This window comes from Vitis riparia, chromosome 13 (genome assembly GCF_004353265.1).
Source record: "Vitis riparia cultivar Riparia Gloire de Montpellier isolate 1030 chromosome 13, EGFV_Vit.rip_1.0, whole genome shotgun sequence".
In the NCBI taxonomy this organism is placed as follows: Eukaryota; Viridiplantae; Streptophyta; class Magnoliopsida; order Vitales; family Vitaceae; genus Vitis; species Vitis riparia.
In genome coordinates, this window is record NC_048443.1 from 3,318,022 (window position 1) to 3,333,883 (window position 15,862).

The 15,862-nt window shown below is 37.5% G+C and overlaps 1 protein-coding gene across 6 annotated transcripts; it reads right to left on the reverse strand.

Annotated features, from left to right (window-relative positions):
• Nucleotides 1-694: 694 nt before the first annotated feature.
• Nucleotides 695-10,231, reverse strand: LOC117927516 (putative disease resistance RPP13-like protein 1). Of its 6 annotated transcripts, none has more exons than XM_034847047.1 (10): nt 5,673-10,231; nt 5,411-5,562; nt 5,126-5,291; nt 4,973-5,036; nt 4,386-4,503; nt 3,910-4,021; nt 2,865-3,800; nt 2,535-2,612; nt 1,369-1,464; nt 695-1,256 (listed from the first exon to the last, which is right to left on the reverse strand). In XM_034847047.1, exon 1 carries the CDS (start codon nt 10,185-10,187, stop codon nt 5,718-5,720), a length of 4,470 nt encoding a protein of 1,489 aa, XP_034702938.1. In that variant the 5' UTR covers nt 10,188-10,231; the 3' UTR covers nt 695-1,256; nt 1,369-1,464; nt 2,535-2,612; nt 2,865-3,800; nt 3,910-4,021; nt 4,386-4,503; nt 4,973-5,036; nt 5,126-5,291; nt 5,411-5,562; nt 5,673-5,717. The 6 variants fall into 6 exon arrangements, with proteins under 6 accessions (XP_034702938.1, XP_034702937.1, XP_034702942.1 ...); XM_034847046.1 differs by having other exon boundaries at nt 1,369-1,514; XM_034847051.1 differs by having other exon boundaries at nt 695-1,269; nt 1,369-1,514.
• Nucleotides 10,232-15,862: the final 5,631 nt, after the last annotated feature.

Below are 15,862 nucleotides of genomic sequence, written 5' to 3' on the forward strand. Positions count from 1 at the left end.
TGAGAAAATAATACTATTAGCTTAATATTAATTTTTATTTTAAAATATTGTTTTAAAGGATTTAAAATAAAAAGCTAAGAATTTGTCGGGACGTGTGGTTTAAAAGCAGTTTTTTATTTTAAAAATCAAAAAACTGTTTTTAAAATTTTTATTCATTGTTCTCTAAAAGTAATTTTTAAAAATAAAATAGAATAGAAAATAATTTTTAAAGAATAAAAAAGAATTGTTTTCCTGATTTTTAAAAATAAAAGAAAAAAATGACCCCGTGTAACCATGTTTTCTTAAATTTGTTTTCAAATTTTTTTTTTTAAATATAAGTTTAGGCTATTTAATATATTTTCTATTTAAAAAAAAACAGAAATATCTATATAGAAGTAGAACACTTTATAAAAAATATTAAACTTGTTTTATATTTTTAAAAATTACTTTTGAAAATATTAAAATATGAGAAAAAAAATACACCTTAATTTTTTAAACAGTTTTTTAATACAGTTAATTTTTTAAATATAATTTTCTAAAAATTCTTGTATCTTATATAAAAAAATTATTATTATTTTTTAATTTAAAAATAAAAAATAGCAAATGTATTTAAACAACACTAAATTATTCTCACATCTTTTTAAAAAAAATTATATAAAAAATTAAAATAAACCTAAAAACAAATTTAATCGCAACCAAACAATACGAGTTTTTCTTTCAATTTCTTCTTTTTAACAAAATTATAGAGCACAAGAAGGTAAATGATTTGTTGAGAGTAAGAGGTAGCTTTGTGATAAATACAATGAACAACAAATCCAGCAACCATGAATGATATAGGCAAGACTAAGACTTGCTTGTGTTTTACATTAGGAATTCAGTGTATGATCCTCCATACTCCACCCATGTCTCAAGTCAACATCTTCAGAAAAATAATATTTCACTTGCTTTGAGTGTGGTTTGATATGCCCTTTTCTCAAGTTCGACAGGTAATCTGGTCCTCGAGTTTTTGAACTTCAAATTTTCTATATTCATTCTCAGCAACCACCATCCTCTTGACTATTGGATCGCTTGTCCCACAGAACAGCAGGTTGGAACCCATATAAATAAGACAGCCTTGTTTTTATATTTCTTCATGATTGGCTTTCCATCCATCTGATAGAACTCTGGGATAGGCATACAATAAACAATGCCCTGTTTCGGAATTGGGATTTCACAGGGGACATATATAGATGAAGCACTCCAGCTTTGGGGTTGTGACTAGCTTCCAAAACCATGATCTACAAGACAGAACTGAAATGTGAACTTCTTTAACTATCAAGTAAGAATCCTAGATACTAATGAGAAATGATTAACACTAAAATGTACATGCAGAGGACAGATATTACTTACTTCTTCACATTTTGAGGTATTACATCGTGATCCTTCCAAGTTTACGCGAAAACATCAAAACACGACCTTCATTTAGCTTCAGTGACTTGCATGTATCTGTGTGAAGCAAGCCAGCACTCGGTGATTTACATTACTTCAACTGTGAACTGAATATAAATATATATGACAAGACACAAATGATTAGATTAAGAAAACCGAGGGAAACATAAATGGCTCCAAACAGGCAGAACATTCTGAAATCATTACCCCTCCTCTCACCCACTATAAACCTCATCTTTAAGAAAACTTAGGGTTTGATTGAGGACTCCATGGGATGAAATTATGAAGGTCCTTCAGCTTTGTTCTAAAAACTGAAACAAGCCCATTTTACTCACAATGTTCGAAATGAGGCTACTTTAGTTGCAAATAGAAGATCATTTTAGGGATAAGATCTAACATGCTTTCATTTTTAAAATTTTTACAATCATATGCCAAGATGACCTTTTTTTATTATTATTATTATTATTGTCCACAATCCAGTGTATGAACATGTTCCCTAGGAGAGTCTAACATATTGGTAAACTCAGGTAAAAGGGGAAGAAAATCATTCAAGAATGAATCACAAACACACTCAAACAATCATGAAGGAATAAAAACAAAAATCCTGAACTCCAATCCAGCACATCAGTTTTGTTGGCAGAAACAAAGAACAAGTTGTAGTACCCTACTTCCATCACAAAATATTTAATTTAGGAAAGATGGACCAACACCACAGATTGTTTATGCCATTGCTTGAAAAATGTTACCTTCTCAGGTTGTCAAAAATGGAAGTAGATTCCAGTCTCAATTCATCATCTTCAGTAAAAAATGCTCAGGTTCAGGAAAAGGAACCTGCCCTGAGTAATGACTTTTACTTCTCAGCAAAAGCCACCTGTAGAGATCAAATGAAAAAAATCCTACTCTAACATAATCACTACGGAAAGCAGGGTACCATTTATTTATTACTACTGTAAATGCTGTCAGCATCCTGAAAGCTAGCAACAGTGACTGAAGGAGGGAACGATCCTGGATTATGTTTTGTTTCACCAAAAGATCACTTAAGCTTTAGGTCAGAAGAATTTGCAACCATAAGGATACCTCTTAATCTACCTAAATCAGAAGAAACTAGAAAAAGAAATCATCTGAACCTTTCAGTGATTGATCTCCAAATCAACACCACGGTGGTTCCTTGGCCTTCATCACCCTATCATATTTCCAGCATATATCTGTCAACAAAAAGAAATGTCTGAGAAATTGGTACACTGGGTTCAAGGATTTAAAGAGAAAAACGTGTATTCCAACATAAACCACCATATTCCTAATATTAGGGGTCTGCACAGAGGAGGATTTGAAAAAAATTTCAAATGAAATTGCACAATACTTTTAGTTAAAATCTTTCTAAAGACAAAATATTGAGGAAAAAGAAAAAAGACAAAGGTTCTCCAATGATGTGCAAGAGATCAAGTCTGAAAGTGTACCAAATTGACAGGGGAAATCACCATTCACCAGGAATGATACAACCAACCTCCCAAAAGCATTTTGTATTACAAGAAGGAAATGCTTCACACCCCTGCATGTGAAGCCAGGTCAGGTTACTGGCGCTTCAATGGATTTTGTGAGAGATCAAGGACAACCAGTTTGGACAGCACTAAGAGCTCAAGACGAGTGGTTTAGATTTCTTAGACTCAAAAGCTGGACAACTTCAGATGAGATCTTAGAGTAACTGAAATCATTATCAGAGAGATCAAGCCCTTGAAGATGCATAAGGTGGAAGAGGTGCTGCTGGAGTTGATAGAACCCCAGAGACAGCTGCTGCCATGGTTAAGGCCAATCACATGGCCAATGTCCTTGTCACACTCTACCACATCCATGAGCAGCAATCACTACCTTCGCCTTCACATTTCCAAGCTACAACTTTTTGATTAGCAGAAGGATCATCAGAAGCATGTTGATCAATCAGAAAGCTTTGCTTGAACTCAAGCAAGACAGATGTCACGAGCCTAGAGTTCCAATGCAGTGGCACGGCCCGTGCAGCAACCCCATGGGCGAGAATGAAAGGGGATCAACCTGCACACCATGCATTTCAATGCCACTATGCTGACTGGTTTCGTCCTGCCATGGACTCATCAGGGGAACGGCTCCAACTCCCGACCAGTTTGTGTAGGAGATGGCTAAGGTCCTCTTCATTGTCAAGTCTTTAACTAGCGACAAGCTCCCCAAACATAACTGGGTTGGCCTGCCTGAACTTTGAAGAAGCATTCCAACATCACATACACACCCTTTCCCTGGAGCAATTCCCATTACATTCAGCTCAAACAAGTCAACATACTATTCTTGATCAGCACCTTCGCTACGGTAACGAACACCAAACAAACAGTCCGTGAAACAAAGCTCTGATTATTATTACATAATGGCTGCATAGAGGAGGAAGAGTTTGTCACCATCAGATGACAACACGAGAGTGAAATCAGTGAGCGCATCAGCATGAAGAAATACAAATATGAGACCATAATCTTGAATTACCTGCTGAAGAAGTTTTGGATAAGAAAGAACTTGTGAGTAGTGAGGTTTCTTAGCCAGAATTCATCTTTTGCAAGGTGTTGGCTTAATTTAATTCAAGCTCCCCCTTCCAAGTCTTCCACAAGTTGAAGAACATATCAATAAAAGGACAAAGAATTAGATGGATCTTAACAACCATGAAGCTTTTTTTATGGTAAAGAACTATTTATACTTCCATTATCTGCATGAAGTACCCCTTTTTAAACACCAAACACCAGTGTAGAGTTTTAAGTGCCAAACCTCAAGAAACATGCTAAAGAATTTTCACCCCTGCATCTACTTGAAATAAAATAAAATGCAAATATAGTTATTGAAACCTTATAATGGAAGACATAAAATCTTCCTCATGCATGTGTAATGAGAAAAAGTAAATGCCATCAGAACATATGATACAAATGAAGAAGCTTTAAAAATGTAAGAATGATCATAGCTCATTGTACCTCAAGTTGCAGATTTCCTTTCTTCCAAATCCACATGAGATGGTAATTCGTGAGCCAGCAAGACTTCTGCAACTTTGAATTATTTAAGTGTGCTGTAGAAATTTGATGCCTGCATTAACTGAGCAGAAGACCAAGAAGAAGAACAATTATTTTTTAGAAAAGGCCAATCCTGAATTATTGTAAAAAGGAATGTAATTAAAAACCCCACAAAAAACAAGTTACAAATAGAAATATCCAATTCCAAATAAAGATGCAGTGCAATCAAGAGGACAAAGAAAAAAGTGATATCTAACCATCTGCATTCTTTATCACTCATTTGAAAAACCTGTGAGTTGAAAAAAGATCATGTTGATAAATGGAAAATTATTAAGACATGGTAGAATCCCGTGATGGAAAAATGTGAAGTCATAGGTTTAAAAGCATTAAGAACACAGCCTATGTTGATAAATGCACATCTATGAGTACGTAAGGAAAAAAAAAGGCAGAACTTTATATAGAGATATATGGGAAAAGAAAGCTTATTGAGGACAATGCAATTGAAATGCACAAAGTCAAAAAAGATCATGAATGAAATAGAGTATACTCACTTTAACTGGCTCACCCTGTGGTTAGAGAATTGGATTCCATTTGCATTATCTTCTCCTTCACACCCTACATGCACGAAATGGAATTCCTTTAAAATGAACATTTTGAAACTAATTCTTAAGAACAAAAAAGTTACGTATAATGAATGGGCGTACTTGATTCTAATAGAAAGGGAATTGATAGCCTATGCGTGTTGCGTAGATATGCAATCTAACGACAGGCATGTCATGAGGCCCCAGATAAAGTTCTGACTCATACAACCATAAAAGCTTCCAAGTAAGTTTTATCTGCAATTTTTTTTGCTAAAATTGACTCCAGTTTCTGCAACAAAAAATCATAATTTGATTAAGGGTGATGGATCACTCATCTCTATGATAGGGTGATTAAGGCAGAGCAGATAGTCTTGTTACCATTAGTGTCTTCATGAATTGTTCCCTTACCTTTTTGATTAAATCTGTTCTTCTTCTTCTTCTTGTTCTGTCAATCAGATACTGATTTTTTAACCTTCATAACCATCAAGCATGAGACTTTATAGCATGGATAGCAACCAGTCATTGGTGAAGGAGAGTTTTTTCCATTGGATGAGTTTCAACTGTGGAAGACATGCAAGACAATTCAATTAAACAAATAAATTTGGAACAATAAATTAAACAAATGACAAAAGGAATTGTGGCAGATTGAAGAAAAATACCAAGCACTTACTTATAGTGGTGGTCTCTGCGTTCATTTTGCTGCAATCTCAACTTCTTATTGCTCACAGATCAATTTGCCATCTATTTTCACACAGGGGATGTGGGCAATCTTGGGCCAATCTTCCCCTTTCTCTTTTGAGCACCTTTGAATTAGGAGTGGGCAGTCTCTTATATCCAGTTCTGAAAGCATGTCAGGCAGCCCTTCCCTTGATATAAACGACTGGAGCTTAGGACATTGGAAGACACCTAGCTTTCTAAGAGAGGTGAGCGTTTGGAGAGACAGGAAGGCCAAGGATTCCAGATTCCGGAAACTTGAAATGCAAAGCTCAACTAGAGTAGTAGGAAGAAGAAAAAAGCGGTGGTGGTGATTAGAAAAGGAGGTGGCTTCGAGAAATATGCCACCAATGGTAAGAGTTTGAAGAGAGGTCAATCTGGCAAGGCCCCACTCTGATAAGGGCACTTTCATATTCTCACAATTTGTGATCTGAAGTGATGCAAGAGAAGTGAGGTTTTGCAATAGATGAGGCTGCAAATCCAGATTCTCACATTTTTCAATCCGAAGATCTTTGAGGTTGTAGAGGCAATCTGGTATGGTTTTCAGATTAGGGAGTCTCGAGATGGACAACTCTTCAAGTGCATTATTATTACAGTGAAACATCTCTGAAATTGGCTGCAACTGTGCACAATTATCCATCATAATAGATTTACAGGTAGAGGGAAACTTGCCAGTAGGAAAGGATGCAAGAGATGAACCTTCCAAGATATCCAAGATTTGAAGACCGCGATTGGTTGTATTGTTGGAATGGTGATGCATTATTCCTTCTGGTAGGGACTCTAGCTTTTCACACTCACCTATCCAAAGCTTCTTGAGAGTGGGGGGTAGCTTACCTTTTGGAAAACCAATGAGAGATGGACACCTCTCTATAATTAACTGTTCAAGGGCACACGCATTGATTTCTTCTGGAAGAGACTCTAGTTTTTCACAATTGGATATGAGTAGTCGCCTAAGGGTGGTGGGTAACCGCCCTTGTGGAAAGCAAATAAGAGATGGACACTCCTCTATCTCCAAGTATTCAAGGTGACACACGTTGTTGCTGCTGTTTCTCATCATCATCCTATCAGGTAGACTACTTAGACTTTCACAATTAGAAATAGCAAGACCTCTAAGCATGAGTGGGAAACCCTTCTCTGGAAATGACACCAGTTTTGGGCAATCCTCGATGATCAACTCTGCAAGAGATGTATAGCTTTGTAATCCATGTGGAAGCTTCTCCAACTTATCACACTTACGTATTTCCAAATGCTGAAGATTGTAAGGCAGCCCTTGCTCTTCCTCCTCCTCCTCTCCCAAGGACACAAGTTGGTCACAACTCAATATTTGAAGACGAGAGAGGTTTCCTAATCCCAACCCATCCAGCCACAAACATTGCAACTGACCAGAATTGTCAATTTCTAGAAGTTCAAGCCTCGGCAGGGACTGCATAAACTCCGGCTGAAGTCTGGAAAGCTGTGATATTCCACTAACTTCCAAATAAATATGTGAGGCGATGCCAATTGCGCTTCTACTCGCTCCCCTCAGTGGCATAAGGAGAAATTCATGGTTGTCAAATTGTGGCGTCATTTCTGGGCAATAATAAATATTGAGCTCTTCAACAGAAGGCAAGTCTGTTGGAAGTGGAACCATCATTTCTGGGCAATTCTCAATGCTGAGCTTTACTAGAGAAGTTAGGTGTATGGGTAATTTCTTAATCAATCTTGGACAATTTTTTATCTCCAACTGACGGAGGCGAGAAAATGACTTTGTTGACCAACACCACTCTTTCCACTCCTTCATATCCTCAAACCACAAAGACTCTAAGCATTGGAAAGGCGTAGCATGAAGAGAAACTTGGCCCTCAAACTCCAGCCCCACACTTTTCACTCCATCCATTTTTTTGATGACTAACTTCTTGAGGAAGGGTAGTTGCCCAACAGAAGGTAGCGATATGCATCTTATACAACCAATAAGACTTAACGCAACCAATTTAGAGTAAGAGGAATCACACATCCAGTTTGGGAATTTTCGACCACGATAATATTCAATCCTGAGTTCCTTCAGATTGGTATGAGGTTGTAGAGAGAGGAGGACTTCCATTTCAGTGTCTTCATCATGTGAAACATCCAATTCTTTACTCCAAATCATACTCAACCTTTCAACATTGAGCTTAGTTTTTAGATTGGCATCTCTAGCATCTTGAACATCCACAACATTTTCCAATTTTGAAATACATATCTCCCCCCGCAGATGTGACAAATCCTTCAACTCCTTTATTCCCAAAAATCTTCTTTTGGACACAATAAAATCAGACAATGTTTGCAATTTCTTTAATTTGCCTATGTGCTGTGGCATCTCTTGCAATGAACATCCAACAACATTGAGATGTCTAAGGCTAATTAAATTTCCAATGTTGGAAGGCAACCTTGTAAGATGCTCACAATTGGATAGTATCAATGTTTGTAAATTATAGAGGTTGGTCACTGAATCTGGCAATAATTTGATTTGGGTGAAAGACAAATTCAAATAACGCAGATGTTTTAATCCACCAATAGAATCTGGTAGCTCAAATATCATATATTCACTCAAAGAGAGGACTCTTAACTGTCGAAATTTTGGCACCAAACGATCACACACCAAACTAGTTACAAAAGATTTTGTAAACGTACCATGAATTGGTAAAGCCACAAATGTTCGTAAATGTTCAAACTCTTGAAAGGCTTCAAATTTCTTGAACACATCGAATTTTCCACGAATGAATGATGAATGACGAGTCTCCTTAGAAATTGTGGATTGATGATTACTTTCCAAGTTATCTTCCAAACAAAAGCTTATTTCACCAGAAGCAACTCGAGCGAGATCACAGATAAGATCATGCATCACAAAATGGGATTCATCGTTACCTGATGACTGAAAAAATGACCTTGACAATAATTCACAAAAATAGTTGTCTCCTAGATCTTCCATTGTCTGGCTGTCAGCGTTTGGTTGCTGAATTAAACCTTCAGCCATCCACAGGAGGACCAAAGTTTTTGAGTCGTACTCATAGTCCTTGGGGAAGATTGCACAGTATGCAAAACACCCCTTCAAATATGAAGGGAGATAGTGATAGCTCAACCACAACGCAGGAAGAATCTCACATTCCGTGCTTGACAAATCCCAAATTTTGCTATTCAATACTCTTTCCCATTCTTCTTCCCTATGTTTAGAGCGTAAGAGACCACCAAGGGCTTTTGCTGCTAGGGGCAATCCCCCACACTTGCCAACAATTTTCCTACCAATGGACTCCAGGTTCGGATGAGCATTGATATTTCTATGTTCAAATGCATGCTTCTCAAACACAGACCAACAAGCATCTTCCGATAAAGGGTTTAGTTCATGAACATTCTGGGGAGCTCCCATCATCAATGCAACATTTTTATTGCGTGTTGTAACTATGACTTTGCTTCCTTTTGCCACTACACTCAAAGGAGCCCGCAAACGATCCCAATTACAATAATTTTCGTTCCACACGTCGTCTAGAATGAGAAAAAGAGTTTTCCCTGCTAACGTGTCTGTCAATTTCCTTTGAATTTGTTGGAAGTCCAAAGAGCCACTTGCATCAGAATTTAACACCGAATTGAGAATTGCTTTTGTTATATTCTCCACATCAAACACATCAGTCACACAAACCCACGCTTTTAGTTCAAAATTTTTGGCCAAATCATCATTGTAAACAAGCCGTGCGAGCGTTGTCTTGCCCACCCCGCCCAAGCCAACAATGGAAATAACGCTAACATTGTTTTCATTGGGCTCAACCTTGCGCAGCAAATCAAGAACCAGTGTTTTATCTTCATCCCTGCCATAAACGTCAGGTTCGTATGCTATAGGTGTAGTGGGTGGTGGCCTTTGCCAAGCGGAAGTAGCTGCTGCTCCTCTCAATTTTTCCAGGCCAAGTCCAGCTTTTCTAGTTGAAATATCTTGTAATCTGCCGGTGATCTCTCTAATCTTGGACCCAGTCTTGACATTATGCCTCACATGAGTTGGGTTGAAACTAGTACAGCAACTACGAACGAACCTGCGTATTTTGCTTGTGCTGGCTTCGTCAGCTTCCGCCCCCATCAGATTTCTTCTCATCACTTCGTAGGCAAACTCGTCCAAGATGTCGTCCATGTCATACGCCAAATCCCTCAGATCGAACAGCCATGATTTGACAGCCTCCTGTGTGATCTGCTTTTCCTCCGCGTCGTTGAGCTCTTCCCGGATGTTCTGCAACTCCTTCTCCCATTTCTTGAGCTCGGTGTGGACATCCTCATGCCGTGCGAACTTCATCAGACCAGAGGAAGACAACTTATCAAACAGGAATTCAATGACACTGGAAAGAAGAGCGTCTCCAATAATGTCCATGGTGTTCTGCAAAGGAAAACAAAGAGCAAAGGGTAGAGAAGGGAAGATGGAACCAAGTGAAAGTGGTTCTGCGGTGGGGAAGGCTTCAGCAGAGGGTAAAGGCATCGAAACCCGTAAGGATCCAGTGAAGGCATCATTCAGGGCAAGCCTTGAACTCTACGCTAAAGTCTCGTTTGGCTGGTTTTTACCTTTTTATGGTATTAATTCTAATATTCATTTTAGGGAATTTATATTTACATCCGTTCATCTATCTTAATAATAATAATTTCTTTTGGGACAAAAATATCCTTATCGAAATAACCAAACTACGGAGAAGTGCACACATTCATTCTCCACCCCCTTAAAAGTCGAACATTTTTACTCTTGCAATCTTTCTAGGAAATATTTTTATTAAAATTTTTCAATTATTACAAAAGCTTTTATCTTTCATGTTAAAAATACTTAAAATATTTTTTAAAATTAATATCAAATATACTCTAAAGGTATGTTTATAGTATTTTTACTTAAAATATTTATAATAAAATATTTCTCTAAAAAACATTATAAATGATTTTTAATACCATAAATAACTTTTAAAAATATTTTATAAATTTTATCAAATACTTCATTTTTCTTAAAAATATTTTTGAAATGGTGTCTTTTAAAAACACTCTCATGCACTTCAAAATTTAATATTTATACAATGTCCAGCCATCAAAATATGGTCCAACCTTCCTAGTCTAGACCACTCCTTAGTGTTGCGCACTAAGTTAAAGCATTTACGTGATATGGGAATGGCTTTTCCAGCTTCAAACACAACGAAATGAGGTTTTTTTTTTTTTTTCATTTTTCTTACATTTTCTTTTTATAACTTTTCACTTTTAAATTATTTCTAAATTCTTCCTAATCATTTTTTAATTATTTTATAAGTTTTTTTTTATCAAAATTTACAAAAAGAATAAGCCTAAAAAACATTTTTTTTTCTTAGGGTATTTTGTTAAGAAGAAAAAGGTTAAAAGAGAAAAAAAAAAAAAAAAGTTGGATGTGGAAAAAAAGAATGAGGGGAGTATTTTAGTTACTTTAAAAATTTGTAAATTGATGTATTGATAAAGCTAGTTATTACTTTTTTTTTTTCTTTCCTTAATACTCTCTATCCCAACCATGGCTCGCATGGTTCCTTTGCCACCCACCGTTTTATTAGTAAAGTAGCACTGTGCCACCAACTTGAATTGGTGTATGCTAAGGACCAGTGATGAAAAAATCGGAAGAATCTCACATTCCGTGCTTGACAAATCTCACATTTTGCTATTCAATACTTTTTTCCAGTTAGCTTCGCTTTGCTTAGAGCATAAGAGACCACCACACCCTTTTGCAGCTAGCGGCAATCCACCACATTTGACAACAATTTTCCTACCAATGGACACCAGGTTCAGATGATCATTGATATTTCTATGTTCAAATGCATGCTTCTCAAACATAGACCAACAAGCACATATATTCAAATAAAGGGTTTAGTTCATGAACATTCTAGAGAGCTCCCATTGTCAATGCAACATTTTTATTGCGTGTTGTAACTATGACTTTGCTTCCTTTTGCCACTACACTAAAAGGAGCCCGCAAATGATCCCAATTACAATCATTTTCGTTCCACACGTCATTTAGAATGAGTAAAAGAGTTTTACCTACTAACGTGTCTGTCAATTTCTTTTGAACTTGTTGGAAATCCAAATGTTGATATGGGGTCAACTGGAGTTAGATCTTCCTTTTGTTGTGCCACTCAGAGCCTCTACCTAGTGACAACGGACTGAGTGAACCTCTTCCCTGCACAAAGGGTGTCTGGACAGGGTGTCTGGGTAAGCCCCTCCGAAGCTTAAGTTAGGCATAGGTGAGCATTAACCTTTAAAGATGAGAGTGAATGGGCTAGCCCTTTTCTCTTGTATACCTGGGTTTTGCTTGGGAGGGCCTTTTATAGTGCTTAGGATGGAACCATTGTAGTGTTGTGTTGGCACTTTGACTTTTACTACAAGAATGACTATCTTGTAGATGGTAGGGTAATCATTGCAATTTATGGTGGATAGTTGGTGCCATCAGATGGTGTGTCATGATATATCTACTTGTAACTTCAACCTGCTGGAGGTATATGGCAATGTGTGATAATCTTCTGACACAAACTTGAAGATCGGGAAAAGTCTCATCGTCCATACTTTTGTCAGGAAGAAATTATTACATGCAGTAAAGGAGAGTCGCAAGCTATACGGAAAACTTTGTCAGCTTAGGAAGTCTAATGTTGCTCAGCTGCCAGCCTATATGGCCCGGATGGGAAGCTTTGGATACTGTGGTAACCATCTGTACAATACTGAGGGGAGCGCCACATGGACCATCATGTGGACTGACACGTGGGGAAAGCCCCCACAATGTGGACTGACACATGGGGAGGCCCCCACAATGCCCTTTTTTAACACGAGTGTCTTTGTTCCAACAGAGGCGGACGGGTTTGAAAAGACCTCTTGGAGTTCCCTAGTGTATGTGGGACACGTGTCAATCAGGGATTTAAATGAGGGTCGTTTTTTACCGAGGGCGCTGTCAGACAACGTGTCGCTTTAGTGCACGTTCCCAGGCGGCCTGCCTTTTGGGATTCATAGGGTTTTAGTTCCTTATAAATAAGGGACTCCATACCCCTTGGGGTACCTTTTTGGATGTTTCTACCTTTAGAGCTTTTCTTCTCCCGTATTTTCTTTGCTGCGACTTCAGCTACCGCCGTTTGTTCCGCCGCTCCGTTGCTCATCTTTTCTGATGACTTTACTGTCCTTCTTATCTTATCTTTGGTGAGCGTCATTTTCTACTTATAGGCGCACATTTTAGACTCTGGTAAGCCCATTCTTCTTCCTTCTTCTGGTTTCAATATTTTGTTTATTTGGTTGGTTAGCTTGCTGCCTTGGAACTGTTTTTGTAATTTTTGGGCTTTTTAGGTATGAAATGGATGTTGTGAGGTCCATAATGTTGGGCTTTTGGAGTTTTCATGGTTGTTTGGGGAATAAGTAGCGTTTGGTAGGGTTAGGGTTTGCTTCCTTTCTGTTGGTTCATTGAGGGATGTACATTGGCCTTTTAGCTTGGGGTCACTATGAGAGTATGGTTGAGCGAGATCTTAGTTAGGGTTTTCCCTACAAGCTGGGCCAAGTGTTTCGCCTAAATGTGGATTTTAAGTTTAAGTAGGCTAATTGTTGTACATCTAAGGCATTGTCTGTTGGCAGAAGGATCGGGCAACTGTTTTCTGACAATCGATCGTTGTGCCTTGTAGGTCTCTCGCGGCCCATTGCTTCAGTATGTCAGCAAAAGGGGATATGGCTTCTACCAACGCAGATGGTAAAGGCCAGAAAGGTGTCCAGACAGGAGTAGGTTCTGATCGTACTTATTCGAAAAAGGCTACTAAACTCCTTATTGAACGAGAGTTTTGAGAACGTTTTCGCATTCCGAACATCTACTAAGAAAGAGTCTCCTAATGTCATCTTCTTTAGCAATGAGCAATTCCAATCTCAATTCATCATCTTCAGATTTTTTATGTCATTTCTTGAAAAATGTTACATTCTCAGGTTGTCAAAAATGGAAGTAGATTCCAATGTCAATTCATCATCTTCAGTAAAAAAATGCTCAGGTTCAGGAAAAAGCAACCTGCCCTAAGTAACATGATCACTATGGAAAGCAAGGTACCATTTATTTATTACTGTAAATGCTGTCAGCTTCCTGAAAGCTAGCAACAGTGACTGAATGAGGGAATGTTCCTGGATTATGTTTTGTTTCACCAAATGATCACTTAAGCTTTAAGTCAAAAGAATTTGCTACCATAAGGATACCTCTTAATCTACCCTAAATAAGAAAAAAAACTAGAAAAAGAAATCATCTGACCCTTTTAGTGATTGATCTCAAAATCAACACCAAAGTGGTTCATTGGCTTTCATCACCCTATCATATTTCTAGCATATATCTGTAAACAAAAAAAAATGTTTGAAATATTGGTACACTGGGTTCAAGGATTAAAACAAAAAAATGTGTATTCAAACATAAACCACCATATTCCTAATATTAGGGGTCTGTAGAACACTAAAGATCCATAGTTTTACAAAGAAGAGGATTTGAAAAAATTTTCAAATGAAATTGCACAATATTTTTAGTTAAAATCTTTCCAAAAAATATTTTGAGGAAAAAGAAAAAAGAAGGTTCTCCAATGATATGCATGAGATCAAGTCTGAAAGTGTACCAAATTGGCAGGGGAAATCACCATTCACTAGGAACGATACAACCAACTTCCCAAAAGCATTTTGTATTACAAGAAGGAAATGCTTCTCACCCCTGCATCTGAAGCCAGGTCAGGTTACTGGCGTTGCGCTTCAATGGATTTTGTGAGAAATCAAGGACAACCAGTTTGGACAACACTAAAAGCTCCAATGGGATTTGGCTGGAGAATCTAGAAGACGAGTGGTTTAGACTTCTTAAACTCAAAAGCTGGACAATTCTAGATGAGATCTTAGAGTAACTAAAATCATTATCAAATAGATCAAGTCCTTGAAGATGCATAAGGTGGAAGAGGTGCTATTGGAGTTGATAGAACCATAGAGACAACTGCACCAAGGTTAAGGCCAATCACATGGCCAGTGTCCTTGCCACACTCTATGAAGATTTTAGGGGAAAAAATGATCATCCATCCTATTGAATAAGCTGCAAATTACAAATTAAATAGAGATTTCTTCTAAAAGAATCTCAACACCCTAAAAAACTGGAACATGAAAATAGGAACAAAGATAACAACCTACTAAATATCTAATCAACAGATTCTGATTTTCTTAAAAAATCTAAACTAAAAAACCTATCTTTTCGGCACTCCCCCTCAAGTTGAAGCATAGATATCTATTATACCCAACTTGTTGATTAGATGCTCGAAATTAGGTCGAAGAAGTCCATTTGTCAAAATGTCAGCAGTTTACTGAATTGAAGGAACGAATAGGAAGCAAATGATGTCATCTTCAAGTTTCTCCTTTATGAAGTGTCGATCAATTCCACATGCTTGGTGCGCTCATGTTTGATAGGGTTATGTGCAATGTTAATTGTTGTCATATTATCACACCATAACTTCATTGGATGTTTTGCTTTTTGTTGTAGCTCCTCCAAGACCCTCTTTAACCACAATAGTTCACAAACTCCATGTGTCATTACCCAAAACTGGGCTTCAAAACTACTTCGAGCTACCACACTTTGCTTCTTACTTCTCCAAGTCACTAAATTTTCCCATAAAAAAGTACAATACTCAGAGGTTGATCTTCTATTTGTGACTAATCCAGCCCAATTTGCATCTGTGAACACCTCAATATTTCTTTGCTTGCTTTTACAAAAGAATAATCCTTTCCCTGGTGTATTTTTCAAGTACCTGAGAATTCAGTAAACTGCTTCAAGATGCTCTTCATAAGGAGCATGCATAAATTGACTAACCACACTGACTGCAAAAGCGATGTCCAACCAACTATGTGACAAGTAAATCAACTTGCCTACCAATCTCTGATATCGAACAGTATCTACCGGAGTTCCTTTGCCTTTTTCCGACAACTTCATATTAAGATCCATTGGAGTATCAATAAGTCGACAACCACTCATTCCCGTTTCTTCTAAAAGGTCCAATACATATTTCCATTGTGACACAACAATCCCCTTCTTAGAATGTGCAACTTCCATCTCGAGAAAATACTTCATCGAGCCCAAGTCCTTTAGTTCAAATTCTATTGCCAAGCAACTCTTCAATCTGTTCATTTCTA